Source organism: Aythya marila (assembly GCF_965140915.1).
Source record: "Aythya marila genome assembly, chromosome: Z".
Lineage (NCBI taxonomy): Eukaryota > Metazoa > Chordata > Aves > Anseriformes > Anatidae > Aythya > Aythya marila.
In genome coordinates, this window is record NC_139080.1 from 35337288 (window position 1) to 35353416 (window position 16129).

Consider the following 16129-nt stretch of genomic DNA (forward strand, 5'->3'; position numbering starts at 1 on the left):
CTTTTATCTAAGTGTATTTTTTTTAAAGACACTTACTGAAAATATGGCAATAGTTTAAGAAAAAAAAAAAAAAAGCATGGATATTATTACACATCCCCTTGTAGTGTACTAAAAAGTGCATGACTGGATTTATGTAATAGTACAAGACAAAAAAAACTGTATCAGATCAGGTACTGTAAAGCATGCCAGCACCTCTGTATTACTTATATCTAGCAGGTAGTTAAAACAAGACCGTGGTTCTTTTAAAAATGTGCATTAAAGCTAACATAAAGGAGTAGAACTAGCCAGCAAACTATTTTTCCTGCTTATCTAACAGCTGAATGTAACTGTAAAAATTAAGCAAAAAAAAAAAAAAAAAAGAGTTAAACCACCATCAATACAATTGTTTTACATCATAGGCCTGTCAAGGCTCAATATATATATACAAGTGTAACAGCCATGCTTAGTAGAACATTATCCCCAATGCTTAGAAGACACAAAGACAACTAAGTAGATTTTTTTTCTTTTTTTTTTTTCCTTTGCTTTTTTTTTTTTTTTGTTTGTTTGTTTTGTTTTTTTTTTTTTTTTTTTTTTTTTTTCAGGTGAAGCTCGTGGGTAGAACAAATTGTCTCTTTGGAGATGACCAAGAACATTCTAACAGAACTAGGGACAATTGCAGGCTTTCTCTGTGTTTTTTGTTTGTTTGTTTGTTTGTTTGCTTTGCTTTTTTCTTAAAGGGTATTTCACCCCAGATTAAAGATCCCACATTTTTATTTCTATCCCCCCCAAAGGAAAAAAAAATAAACCAACAACCAACCGAGGGAAAAAAAGCACCTGGTGTTTCTTTCTTTTGTTAGAAAAGAAAAGAAAAAGATTATATATATATGTATATTTATATATATATATATATATATCAAGGGAGGCTGTATATGGCAGTTCAAATATGGTGGGCCCTCTCTGAGAGCTGGCATTATGCCATGTCCATCCTTGAACTAATCTACTGAAGTGAACGGAATGTTTTTATGCAGGTTGGGATTCTGACTGTGCCGGTTTCGGCTACGGACAGAGGAGAACATCATGTTGCACCCAGGTACTTTGCATTTGTGCATCTCTCGCAAGTGCACTGTTTTATAGTGCACTCTGAGGGTTCCCTTGTTGCTGTACATTTTGTGGCAAATGTTACACATTATCCCACCGTTGCTCACCGAAACACTGTTGAACATGAGGGATCCTGGGACATCAGTGCCCATACCTACAGCTAAGGCAGGGGCATCTGCTTTGTGGGCAGACTCCCCGCTGTCACTTGCCCCATCGACGTCATCCAGGAGAATGCCCTCATCACTTCCTGCATCAGATTCTCTTGAGGAATGGATACTGCTGCTGGACTGGATGCTGGAGGTGGTGCTCAGGTCTAGGACCATATAGTCTTCCGACATGACCCTGCCATACCCATTTATATGGGAATCCTCAGTACCAGCAGGTGAGGAGGTGTCTTCCCTTATGTCAAGCCCCATCTGATGCTGAGAGCCATATATCTTCACCAAAAATTCATCACGGAGGTCCTTACTAAGAGAAGGCTGTGAGGAGTCCAGGCCCATGTCATCCAGTTCTTTGGTCAACAGTTTACGGTGCAGGTTTATATTAGCACTGTGTCTGGGAAAGGAAGAGGGAAGGGAAGAAAGGAAAAATGTACAGTATTTTTGATTAAACACAAAGTTGCCAAGCACTAAACCCAAATTCTGACTTAGCAGTAACTTATACAAATATCCCCTATTCGTGTTTCTTGGAAAATTCAGTCTTGTTAAAAATGAATAATTTGCATCATAAAAACAAAACAAATGAAGCAAAATAACCCCCCCCCATATCATTTTTGTTTTCAGCTACTGCTCCTCAACATTAGTTCCCAGCAGCAGCTATAGCCCTTTTATTTGATATTTGCAAAATAGTAAGTTGGACTAACAGAAAATGCAAAGTGCTGTTCTTGGTCCCTGAATCCCTGCTGTCCTTCCTAAAGCCTCATTTCAGGAGTAAACACTATTAATACTTAAAATATCTGTGTGTGTTTGTATCTATATCTATCTTTATATCTGTACCTATAACCAAATACTTATATATTTATACATACATACATATAAATATATAATATGTATACATATATATTCACATAACTGTAAGTGAAATATAGGAGAAGAAAACTATAAAGGTAACCGAATGATACATAGTCAGAGGTCCTGATTCTGATAATGTAATTCTGGTATAAAGAAACTCAGAATCGGGCCAAATCAAGATGAGAAAACTTGAAAGGTTTAGGAGAACAAGTCTCTGAAATCCACATGTAAGTTTCTGAAAATCTTAGCCAAAGTCACTGATTCCATCCTTCTGGGAGGACACTGCCACTCCTCACTGCACTCTTCCAAGGACTGTGTCTGATGTAGTGCTGAATGACCCAGCAAAATAACTACTAATGGCAATCAGAATTTTGCCCCAAATCGATCAAAACACTTAACCATGGGCTTTGGCTTAGGTGTGTGTTGAAGTCACTGTGAGTGCTCAAGAGACACTGGAAAAGCTGTCACTGACGTCAGTGGTCTTTGGACCAGATCCCAAGAGCTGCAAGTTAAAATATTCTCAAGAGTTTTACAGGATCAGGGCCTTTGTTCTCAAGAAGTAAAGCTCTACATTTGCAAACAAACATAAGCCTTTGGGTTAGTAACTGTGTAAACCAGCTTATTATTGTAAATGCTGCATTCTACTCTCCACTTTTGACATCGGCTTTATTTTTCCATTGCAGTAGAACCTCACTGATTTGCAGTAGCGTCAGAAAACCCTCTTTGAAAAACTGCATTTTCTGAATCAACAATGCAACCAACGAACACAGATATCAAAGACCTCTGACCGCAGAACATGCTCTTTTTGTTGAAGTGTTTAATGATGAGAAATTAGTACAAAGTTTTCAATATTAGAAAACTTTAGTGTTTAGTATTCAGAATGTACACCATTGTGGAGGAAACAACAAATAGTTAGCTTCTTTTGGAGGCTGACTGGATTTTCAAGTCAGTAACAAAAGAATTAGCGAAGTTCTACTGCGGAACATTCTTTGCAAGCTAAGGACCCAAACCCGCAATTTACAACATGCAGACTCACCAGTCTGTCTGCCCATTATAAATTGCAGATCAGAGCCCAAATGTAGGAGGGAAAAGAAAAGGGAGGGAAGGGGGAAGGGAGAGAAAGAGAGAAAGAGAGAGTTTTAACATAGGAATACTTTAATTTGCAAAAAAAGCACTAGGTATAAAACTGACACGGGAAAACATAACAATGATAAAATATTTTACAAACATTCAGATCCTATGGTAACAAAAAAAAAAAAAAAAAAAAAAAAGAAAGGAAAACAATAACTATTAGCAATATTTCCTTTTTGTAAGCTTTTGTTTTAAGAAACCCTTTGAAACATACCTCTCAACCAGCTGAAGTCCAAAACACAGTACAGTAATACAATGCAGATAAAAAAGGTAAATGCAAATGTAGGAAGATTAAATTGATGTGGAGTCAATGTCTCTAATTTTATGTCACTTATTTTATGATTAATCTATCTGTTACTCTTAATTTATGGTAATAAATAAAGATAACAGCAATAGAAGTTATCCAACCCACTCACCTGCAAGTGCAGGCAACTGTTCTCTGACATAAAGCTGATGCTGAACTGCAGTTTAATTCAATAATATCTGCTCAGGATGTAAATATTCCAGTAAGGGAGGTCTATAATGGAGAATTTCTCTTCTAATGTGAGACAGTTGAGAGGTATGGGCAAGGGCAGAAAAAAAGTGGAGAGCATTCCTTGTTTGTTTTCCCACATGGGAAGCACTTCTTTCACACAAGCAAATATAGCACCATTGTTTTTTGAGGCGCAGAAGTGTAATTATGCATATCCCCACACTGCACTTAGGAAGGCTGAGCTTACCTTGTGATAAGATCAGCTTTCTAATCTTTTGCTAAATTGAGATCACAAAAGAGAGAGAGAGAAGAGAGGAAAAAAGAGAAAGAAAGAAAGAGGAGAGAGAGAGAAAGAACAAATTCACATTCCAATCCAGACATATCTGGTTAAAAAAAAAAAAAAAAAAAAAAAAAGTCAAAAGAAAATAATATTTGAAACTAATAAATTACAGACTTTTTTAAAGTCTTGATTGTGAAACTCTTTTTGTCAGCTGTAATCTCACTTATGCTGTTGTCCTAATGGATACTGTCTCAACCACACAACATGAAAAACATAAAGCAAATTAATCAAAGCATATTCACATCATCCCCATCATCATCCACAAATGAGCTCTGCACAGATGCATACAGAGGACACACACATGAATGGCAAACAGTAGTCCTGACAGTCCCTTGCCTTCCTGGTGTCAGATGGCATAAAGGCCCAGGTAAAGTTGCTAAGCACTGTACAGGAAACGCTTACTGTGAAGGTCTGTCCGCACATGACCATAAAAGCACATTTGTGCTTATCATCATAATGCTAACTGCAAACTACTCATAAAGTGCTTGTGGGTTTACTTCTTACAGTTTCCCCCACCCCTGGAAATTTGCTGCGCTGCAGAAACTGGTCAGTATAACTGTTACTGCTGTTTCTCACACATTAGCTCTCATTGTTCCTTTGGTTTGTTGCTGGGAAAAACAGCAGCCAGCCATGAAGTGAAAATAACTTCAACATTCACTGAATGAAGAGATAAGAATAAATCATCTTAAAGAGGGGCCACTGAGCCCCAGATGGACAGAGAATATTCTGAGAAAGACCAGTGTAAGGATGCAAACCCTGCTGATGCTCTGATATGGAGAGATGCCTCTCTTATTCAATTCTCACTTACAGCAGTGGCAATCAGTAATCCAATTAAAGTATGTACCAGCCCATAATATCTGTCAGGCAAACGATGTGCAGAAATGTGTGGACAAGTTCTGGCACTCTACTCAGTAGTGTCCCTTTTCCGCTGTCAGCAGTACTGTTGGATTCTCCTAATATAATTACATTGACTTTTATTCAATTAAGTGCCATTCCTAGCCTTAAAAAAAAAGCTACTTTATCAATTGATTCAGGTGTAATGCAATAATAAAGATGAACTCATGGCAGTGCATTAGCTCTGCTGTTCATAACTTCTGAACATAGGTTCATTCATAGCAGTCGATTTCCATTATGCAACCACAGTTCAAAAGAATTGATTCTTTTACATTCATTTCTTAATCTATTTCACTTGTGTTTAATACTTTCTCTAAATACCATATGCAAAAACATTCAGTTAGGTATTGTGAGAAAAAAAAAAAAAACAACAAAAAACACATATATTTGAACACTGAAGGTTTGAAATCTTATGATAAAACCAATGTCACACAGACTAAAACTTTGACAGAATTAACAACACTGTGTGCTAAAGCTACTAGCTGAACACATTTCCAGTACCTGAACAATGGCTGGGATAAGAGGGAAGGAAAAGTATATTTTCATAGATGCACAAATCTAAAATGCCTGACCTTGCATCCCTTTCCTGACCACTGCACAACTAAATGTAACATTGCACTCTGGGGCACAGACTGAAGACCCCATATAGCATGCTGCTTGAAATGTGCCCTGCATAAAGAATGCTTCTTTTCAGGGTTGGCTGAAGCATTCCCAAGGTTTCTTTGGGAAACAATGACCAAGGAGAGTCCTGTGCAGGAGCATGCTGATGTGTGCAGGAACAGCTACGAATAATGTCTTCATCAGAAAAAATAATTAAGAAAGAAGATATAGGCAGATTAGAAAGACCACTGACCAGGAAAGACAAAAAAAAGATGTTCTGGAAAAAAGCAAGCACTCGCAATTGCCAAATAGAATAGTGTTGAGTTTACAGGTAAAAATGAAGCATAATTTTCTATGAAGATAAGAAGAATATTCAAATAGAAAGGCAGAAGAGTATGTGGCAGACACTCAGTATTCTGACCCAGTAGCTGCAAACAGCAATCACAGGAAAAAAAAAAAAAAAAATAGCATTAAAAATATTGGCCAAGCCTATACCATCCTATACCATCTTTCATCTTGATAACTGTAACTATTTCCTATTTCTTCTATTTCTTTGCTTCCCTCGTCCAATGCTGATCTTCCTTGCTGTTTTTTCCTTGGAAAGCAGCACTCACTCAGCCATCTTAAATTGCTCCAATGTTCTTTTCTCCATACCATACCGAAGTATTTAATTCTAGTCCTTTGCAAATCTTTCCCCTCTGCTTAATCACACCCAGACACTAACAAGTCCTCCAGCAGCCCTCAGCCAATGCTAGCCTTGTCATCTCTTCCTCTGCTCCTCCCCATGGCACCTGCAGTTTCTCTCTTCAGCTGTTCTGTTCCCTGATGTGATCTACAATGCCACTACCTCTTCCACCCGAGAGTACCATTCCCAGGTACACGTAAGCAATATTCCCTGTGTAAGCTGAGGCACAGTTTGGTCACAGTGATTTGTGCCAGTACACGATCCCTGTAATTAAACAAGTCAGAAAATCACAAAGCAAGATACATTGAAAACAGGTAAGCTCCAGCTTCCCATGACTCCAATATTCCTCATCCCTGAGATAGCTAATTTAAGGCTATCTCTGGTGTCCTTTACACTGCAGTGACTGCTGTATCAGCACAGAAAAAAAAAGGTTGAAGAACCTAAATGAATGGCAGTAGTGTACATATATATACAAAACATAAAATAGTTGACCCTGTGAAATTATTTGAATGACTCTGGACTTCTTAGACTACTTATTTGTGCACCAGCTAACAAATTAAGAGATTTGATCCTGGCAATAGAAATGTTATTACAAAAGAACTGGTGATTGCAGTCTTCAAGACAGAATTATGAAGTCAAAAGAGCTGAACTAAAGGTAGATCTCACTCAGCTCCAGTTTACAGATCTACCCCATGCTAGGCAATAAGGAATAGTGAAGAGGGTTAGTTCTGATAATTTAAAATAATATGTGTGCCAAAGATGATTCAAGCATCTCTTCAACTCCGTAATACATGTCTTGCACCCTTAAAAACAAGGAGAATGTTTTTCCAGGCTGTTTTGATATGCAGCCTGTTGTGGCAAGGAAGTTTTAGCAAGTTCTTGGTTATTTTAGGAAGCCTAGAATGCCTGATTTTTCATATAATTAACATCTTCTTCCAAGTTATTATTATTGAATTAGACATACTCTGGACAAAAGTATGTGGAAAGTCATCACAGGCGGGAATTCAGCCTTCTAAATACAGTGATCTTAAGAATACATCAGTACTGCTGAAAAGATGATAATAATAGTGATAAAATCTGTGGTTGTAGCCATCTCACAAGGGAATCCCACTTCCCACTTCACCACTGTCTTTTCAGATGGCTGTTTCAGCAGCAGCACAATGCACAGTGCTAAAGTGACTACACCAGCTCTCTGACTCTGGTCATGATCCCACTGGTGGTAGTATTTTCTTTCTCTTCTGAAGTTCATGGAAGTATTCTTCCATAAGTAGAACTCACTGTTGGTTCCTCCCCACATATTACTAGAAAGCTTCTCTTGATAGAGTTGTGCCGTGCATCAACAGAAGAAAGGGGATTGTAACTTTGGGAAACATGGTCAGTTAAATATCCATGCCACTTAAACAGCTCATAAATCCAGCCTGGGTTCCCTTCAGCACTTTCTTTCCTTACTTGTCAATGAATATGATTTTGTTAATTCCATATTAATAATATCCATATATTGGAAATAAAAATGTAAAAGCTTGTTTATTATAGCTTATTTTTCTTTAGACCATCCTTTTATATCTTTTTGAAGTGAGTGAGGAGGAATTTATCATAGAGTAAAAATTGTACTGGCATAGAAATTGTCAGGATTTCTATGAATGACTGGAGGCCAACTTTGGATGAACCCAGTCCTATCTGCAACAGGTCAAAACTCATGGTTAATGAGCACAGCAGAGTTGGGAAATTTGGATACAGAGTTTTCTGTTTGTTTAAAATCAGGTATCATGCAGATCACAAAATGAACAGCATGAAAAATTGGCTTGAATGTTTTGGTTACAGTTTGGGGCAGTGCAGGTTGTTGAAAATAAAACATAAAGACATAAAGCGTAATTTTTTTAAATTATTATTATTTTTTTTTTTTATGAAAGAGAAATATATTATCATGCTTAAATATTAAATGGATGAGATAAAAAGAAAATGAGCGTGATTCAGCAGCATAATTGCTAGGGAAGTCAGTTAGGGACTACAGAAACCCATTTTCCCATTCGTAATGCAGTCAGACAGAAAGGCCAAGCCAACCGACATATCAGCTAAATGTCTTAGTGATTGGCCCCTTGTTCCTCCATGGCTGAGCATAAGTGACAAAGTTCCCTCATGACAATCTCAGTCAGGTATCAAAGTCCACTGTACTGTTCAACAGAATTCTGGAATGAATGATTTCAGCATTTCCTGCTGTGTCCCTTATATTCTTTCTTCTTATCTTTCTAAATACAAGAATTGTCACAATCACCTACACTACAAATATTTTAAAAATGTGTTTTCAAACTCATAAATGGTTTGCTCAAGTAATGTCACCATCACCCAACTCTATCTTTCTAATACCATAAAGTAATCATGCACAGGAGCTTATAGCAAGGGGAACATCAGTCGTTGGGCAGCTTTGCTTTAAATTGCAATAAGTGATCCCAGCACTAAGCAATACAATAAAATTATAGATGGATATGTGATGCATTAAAACTAAACATTAAATATTCCTTTTCAGGTAGTAGTTGGTATCTTTTTAAGAAGAAAGAATATTTGTTTATGAAAGCTGAAACCACACAATTTTCAGCAGATTCTACTACTAAGATTCTACTACAAAATCCAATGCTAGGATACATGTCCAATGTCCAATTACGTACAGATTGGCAAACCTCTTATTAAAGCTGGATACGGAAGTAACTGCCCAGGTTGTACAGGTTCCATACAACTTATCCTCCTGCCATAATAAAACTAAATGCTGTCAAACACATTTAAAATATCATAAACAACAAAACTGTCATTATTCATCTTATGAGACATTTTACACACCTAACTTTAGCTCAACAGTATTTTTCCCAGTATTCAGCCCACATTTTTGCCTATAATGAAATGTAAACCAAAGTTCTCTTTGTTTCTTTTCATCTCAAAGGCTCAAAATTAAGATTTACAATTTTGTTTAAAATTTGTGTACAAATTTAATCCTTCACATGGCAAAGCATTGTGGTCTTACCTCAATTTCATGTTCCTTTACTGCTTATCTAAGCCTGAAACTCACACAAAAGCGCAGAATATATGAACATAACAGAAAGCACATGCAGAATTTTATGCTTTCTTAGAATCTCTTCAGACTGAAAGTGCTGAGTTTCATGCAGCTAAAATCAAAGAACTAGAAAGTAAGACTCTGGCTAAATATAACAGTGTGCATATTTATGAGAAAAGATATGGCCTTAATTCTGGCATTTCTTCAAGAATGAAGCAGCAATCATTTTCCCCATTTAGTCAAAAAAAAAATCAACAATGAAACAGTTCTTGGAATCTAATTACTCATGGAAACTGTTAAAGAAATCATTTTCTCAGTTACTGTCCTAATTTTGCCATTTGCTCAGTAGTCTTTGATACAGCTATTTTTTTTTTTGTTTTTGTTTTTGTTTGTTTGCATGCTTGCTTGGTTTTTAATCTAAAAAATGAGAAAATACATAAATCTAAGCAAAGATAATAAAAGGTTGAAACCATAATCTGACATAAATTATAGAATTCACATTTATCTGAACAGGGCCAAAGTTTTCACCTGTGCATTAGCACTTGCATGTACCTGATCATGTTTAATTTGCCTCTAAGTGCAATAGGGAAAGTAAAGATAGGAGCTAGACTTTAGAACAATGAGCAAAGGCAAAATACTATGCTACCCATTGAAACCATGGCATTTTTACATGAGTAGCTTGGGTAATAACATCAGTCCTAGGGGCTTTAAATTGGATATAATCTGAAAAATATTAACCTTTCATAGGAAGAAAATCCAAAAGGTAAAATACAGTTCAGCACTTATTAAAAAAAATAGAAACAAAAATAAAAATTAAAAAAAAAATTGCTTATTAAATGCAGGAAATAAAGGACAAGCAAGTTCTTGCAAATTAAAGATGTGGAGCCCAGTCATTTCAATCCCTTTCAATATGAAACAAATCACTCACACTGGTCACGAAGACAGCTCCCTCTACACTCAAATTATTCACTTGAAGATAAGCTCCCATCAAACTCTTTAGGGGTTTAACTAATTTACTGCACAGATACGGCACGTCTGTTGTAATAACAGGTAGGATGTATTGGGGTCGACCATTTATCAGAATTAGACTTCTTTTTTCAATTCGCAGTGAATTATGCTGCCTACACTGCTCCTCTTTCTCTGAGCTTCCCATCCCCTTACGGCCCCTAATGTGGCAGGCAAACAAAATTGACAGTCTCATCTTGTCAACAAGGGGTGATTCTCCTGAGAAGCCATTTAACTTTGCAGAGGAAGCAATGTATTAATGTGCCTGTCCCAGGAATGTTAATCATCTTCAAGCTCCCTCTAACTTTGACATGAACGAAATCACCAAATTTGTTTACTAAATGAATCGTAATATGCTAATAAGAGAGCATGACATATATGGTAAAGCCAAACAGATGGTTTGTTTACTCCACTTTGCAACTTTATAAATGTTGTAACTCTGAAGATGTTAGTGAGAATTATTGGTTTGTTGGCAGTGGCAAACATGCCTTTTGCATACTTAATCTACAGTTAGAGTCAGAAAACAATTTGTCATTGCCGTGGAATGCATAAAAAATATTAACATTGAGATGGCATTTGGGGAGGCAGGATAGCTTACTATTGAGCAGATATTCAGGTTAAACACAGAACTGATAGCTGATGGCAATGTTTTCTACTGTATCATTTTTAAGGTAAAATCTGACAGGTTCAGGAATCTTGAAAGGCCCAATAATTCAGTACATACCTGTTGAGGTGTTTAGTGAAACGGCCCTTACGGTGTGAACAGAATTATACTTTCACAACAGCTGTGTGTGTTCAGAAGCATCAAGGGCACGTCACACTCTTAATATATTACTATATTTGTCCATTAAAGATCAAAAGATATTACAAACAAAAAGCACAACTACTGGAGTTCTTGCCAATGTTACTCAGAAACAATCAAAATTGTGTTGCAACACTTCATCCTCTCAATTTACTAGCTGCCTGAAAGCAAAACAGACTAATTACAAAATAGCTAGCACTCTTGTATAATATCCGGACTGGCTGAGAAAGTTTAGAATAAAAAGATTTATCTGATGGAATATAAGTGAACCGACTAAATGTAGCAATGTTACATGCAGAGGAAGGTCATCACACATGGCACACGGTCTTTCAATGGAAATTACAGGTGCTCAGCAACTCTGACAATCAGTCCAACTGCTATAAGCTGTTTCTACAATGTATGCATGCTCTGTGGTGAAGTTTATCCTTATGCATGCAAATCGTAGAAGGTCCTGCACAGCAGACATGCATTAGATGCTCATCTCCTGTGTTGTGAGGTGTTTGCTGGTCCTTTACACAGGATGTATTTCACCTTAAGAAGTACTGAGGCAGCATTCAGTAACAACTGCATGAATTAACATTTCTTTTAGAACAAAACCCACCCAAATATGACATGATCTAAATTTTATAATCAGAAGTTTAAAGCTTTTTTTTATTTTTTCTCTAGTAAGAGCCATGCAAAATGTGATAATTTCACAAGTTTTTCTGCAATCAGTCCCTTCAGTTCAGCATCCCACTCATGAATTTTACTGAGTTTCAAGTTTCGGTAAGTGCACAAATCTAAAGATAAAATGTAGTCAGAAGAGTTAGCTTCCTCTAACTCTGCTCTCAGAACAACTATTTTCTCCCAAATATTGGTGCATAACAAAGCACTATTGCATGGTTTGCTTAGAAAATTCATAAACTCTTTAGTAGTTGTATTATAAGTCCAAGTTCATAACAAACCCTAAGATTCAGGGATAGATTTGTCTGATTTCAGTTTCCAAAGCAAATATGCAAACCATTTCTTTTGATGACAATTCAAGCACAATTCTCATTCCCACTGCTTTGTTTGTCTAAAAATGCTGGTTTTATATATATAATACCAGAGGAACTATAAAACCAAATATGATGTGGCATTTCAACAGGGTTGCTCTATTAGTAATTTTACATTACTAAATACGTATCCCTTTTAGGTCAACTGATAGCTGATTATCCTATAACCTCCCCTCACTGACGCCCCAACTCCTCAGTAATTTCAATCCTCCGAGATTCTTCCATACATACTGTTGTCAGCAGTTATTAAATTCTCAACTTTTTACCCATCCACAGGAGACTGTGCAAAGATATCTAAGGGAAGTATGAGTTCAGCTTGCTGTCCAAGGATTATTTTGGAAGAAACATTAGCGGCCGTCCCAGCCTGGCGCTTATATCTCATTTGAAACATCTACTCATTCCTGACCAACAAAGAAAATTTCAATAAAGTACTTTTACTGGTTTAACAACAGTGAGCTCCTGGGATTGTCAAAGTGCTCAGTCTTTTCCAAGGAGAGAAGGAATCAGCAGCTCAAATATAATTAACCTTCCATTCTCAATGCAAACTGCCACGCACAGGAGCTCTGCAGTCTATTAGTGAAGTTATAACGGCCAACAGGCAGAGGCAAAATTGGTCAAAAAGTTGGCTGCTGCTGTCATATTTTTAGAATTATGATTAATGACACTAATAATGTGGATGATTACTGATATGTGTATCTCCTGCAGTTTATCATATTGCACTGGCTGCCTACGTCCACAATAAACATGATGCTATCATTTACCTCTTTATTGAAGGCAATCCTTCTCTTGAAGGAGCACATTCTAATTACTTTGTAATGTTTTATGTCTTAAACATTTTGCAGCTCTGGACCTTGCCAACTGCTTCATGTCTACCATTGATTAATTACAGAATGTTTAATCAAAATTTAGAACCTAATGCAGTCATTTATGAGTGTGCTGCAGTGCCAAGGTAGTTAGGCTGCTGTCCCAAGCTTGGAGAGTGCTGGGTTCAAAATTAAATCCCTGAAATGTGGAAGATGCCAAAGATTTTACCTTGGGTGATTTGAGTTTAAAATCTCACTTCTGTTGATGAATGACAGGCACCCACCCAAAATGAGAGGTCTGTCTTTTGCATGTGCTTGTGTATTCCTATTACATTTTTCTTCTTCTTTAAATGTCTTAATTTTTCCTTTCATGCCATTGTTGCTGAAGTTGCTTGTCAGCTCCTTTACAAGCTCTCCCTGCCGCTACAGCTCTTGCAAACACCAGTCAAGACAGTATAGTTTTGAAGTGGTTAAACAAGTGAAAAATAATTTGCAGGGACAAATACATATTTTTTTTTTTTTATGTGGATTTTTATGGTACTGTCATACAACCATTCACCGTTGAAGTTAAGTGTTTTTTTAATACCATTACTGAACTGCTGAAATGGATGCTAATATAGCTTGGAGTGCTAATGTCAAATCCTGGTAATAAAAAAGACAGACTGCTGAATGAAATAATTTCAAGTAAAAAATAGAACAAAAGTGCTCTCACTCTCTCTCTCCACTTTTATTGAATTGGGACTGACTGAGCCAATTGCTTTAGAAGTCTGTAAAACACAATTACTAGTGAGCTGACTGACCCAGCAGTGCCCCTTCTGTGACAGAACAGACTAAAAAGGCTGCAGAATTAGTGCTGCTCCCCTATCTGGCTATCAGACCTGAGAGACTTCCAAGGCAGGATCTGTTATCCTTCTTGCCAGGACCTGCCTCCGTCCCTCATCAAATCTTGATTCTACATCTTGCATAATGTATCATCTGCATGCATCTCCATCTTGAAACAAGGGCTCATTTAACTTTTCTGAGTGGCAATCTAAGTTCTCATTCTATATGTTGTATTTTTAGATCTTTATCTAGCTATATATACAACATACCTATATATAGGTCTCTCAGTACACACATACACAGACACACACACATATGCATATGTGTTTGAGCTATTTTTATTTTCACATTTTTTGTTGTAAATACAAAAGTACAATGTAAGATTTATGGGCAGCAAAATTAACTATCTCCCATTTGCATTTTCAGTTGTAAATGGCTAAAGTGTAATTGCCTTTTTATTTTGGCAAAAAAAGGGGGTGGGGGAAAGAAAGGAAAAGAAATGAAAAAATGTATTGAACTGCAAATGGGCAACATTTTTCCCTAGTTAATAAAATAAGTAATAAAATTTGTAAAATGCTAGTGTCAAAATCAGTAACAGTGTAAAAAGAAAACAACTACTACAACAACAAAAACATAATTTACAGCTCATGTGGAATACCCATAAAATTTGGCATGGACATACAGTTTAGTTCTTTTCTTTTTCCTTTCTCTTCCAAACAAACAAACAAAAAAGCAAAAGCAAAGTGACAGAAGAAAAACAAAACAAAACAAAACAAAACAAAAAAACCTTCTTTAAACAATCTCATCTTTCTTTCTGTTCCTCTGCTTCCCCCCATACAAAATGAAGCAGTTTCAATTTTATTCACAAGGCCAACAAAGTCCTGCAATCCTTTCTTTTTTATGACAGTGTACATTTTTGCCAAACCTAAAACTTTCATTTCTCTTCCAAGTCCATTTATATGAAGCTTGCAGGTGCCTTATGGCAAAATTGTTAAATTATTTCTTAGACAGATCTCTTAGAGTCATACTTTTTAGGGCTAGCTTAAATGTGAAATGAGCTCTTAATGGGAAGGGAAGGGAAGGGAAGGGAAGGGAAGGGAAGGGAAGGGAAGGGAAGGGAAGGGAAGGGAAGGGAAGGGAAGGGAAGGGAAGGGAAGGGAAGGGAAGGGAAGGGAAGGGAAGGGAAGGGAAGGGAAGGGAAGGGAAGGGAAGGGAAGGGAAGGGAAGGGAAGGGAAGGGAAGGGAAGGGAAGGGAAGGGAAGGGAAAGAATTATGCATTGAAGTAACTCCCACTATATATAAATAATGGACCCTATTGGAGAGGAGAGGAGAGGAGAGGAGAGGAGAGGAGAGGAGAGGAGAGGAGAGGAGAGGAGAGGAGAGGAGAGGAGAGGAGAGGAGAGGAGAGGAGAGGAGAGGAGAGGAGAGGAGAGGAGAGGAGAGGAGAAAGAAAAAAGAAAAAAAGAAAAAAAGAAAAGAAAAGAAAAGAAAAGAAAAGAAAAGAAAAGAAAAGAAAAGAAAAGAAAAGAAAAGAAAAGAAAAGAAAAGAAAAGAAAAGAAAAGAAAAGAAAAGAAAAGAAAAGAAAAGAAAAGAAAAGAAAAGAAAAGAAAAGAAAAGAAAAGAAAAGAAAGGAAAAGAAAAGAAAGAAAAAAAAGAAAACTTCCTTAGCACAAGGCAAAGTGTTCATTTACATGTAGATGTTGCTGGGAAGTAGGAGGCACTGCTAAAGGCCTTAGATTTTGTTAGAAGTGGTGGGCTCAAAACCTCTGTCAAGAAGTATTCACTGTTCACCATTAAAACAGCATGTGAGAATCTGTAAGTGGTAGCGCACGTGAGATATCCTTGTGTGTTACATTGGGACCTAGTAGACTGTCAGAGGTATCTCTAGTGCCATTGGGAACCTTTCATGTGTACCTGCTGGCATGCAAGTGAGCAGTTTCCACTGCAGTACCTGCAGTGTAGTATCACTACTACTGGCACTTGGTGTATGGCACAGCTGTCCGTCTCTCCCGAAGAAAAGCACAGGATAGAAAAGCCATGCACAGAAAGTTTGCAGTGCTTTCATAGTACACAGTCTTCTCTTGATGCAGTCAAATGTTTAACTCATTGGTAACTCTGCACCTCTTCCTTCAGGATCACCCGGAGATAAGTACATAGCAATCTGGTTGTATCTTTCCCTGTTAACATTTTCTAACTGCACAGCATAATGCTGTAATGACAGGCTCTACTTTATGAATTTGCTATTATCCCCTCTCATATTTTCTAACCACTGGCAGCTTGTATAACTATGAAAAGGTCTCCCAGATTGAGGGAGGTCTTTTTTTTGTTGTTGGTTTTTATTTGATTTCCAGGGCCCATAAATTGCCAAACATTTTAAAGCAACATCTTTTAGCTAAAACATACCCCAGTG

At 37.1% G+C, this 16129-nt stretch overlaps 1 protein-coding gene across 4 annotated transcripts in view; it reads right to left on the reverse strand.

Annotated features, from left to right (window-relative positions):
- Nucleotides 1-202: 202 nt before the first annotated feature.
- The window catches only part of BNC2 (basonuclin zinc finger protein 2), a 348609-nt gene continuing 332682 nt past the window's right edge, over nt 203-16129 (reverse strand). For 3 of the 4 annotated variants that reach the window (XM_082784296.1, XM_082784298.1, XM_082784297.1), the window contains one exon: nt 203-1632. In XM_082784296.1, the coding sequence (XP_082640422.1) occupies nt 972-1632 (661 nt within the window). In that variant the 3' untranslated portion in view covers nt 203-971. Of the gene's footprint in view, nt 1633-3937; nt 3969-16129 lie in introns of all 4 variants that reach the window. The other variant, XM_082784299.1, reaches the window with a different exon arrangement.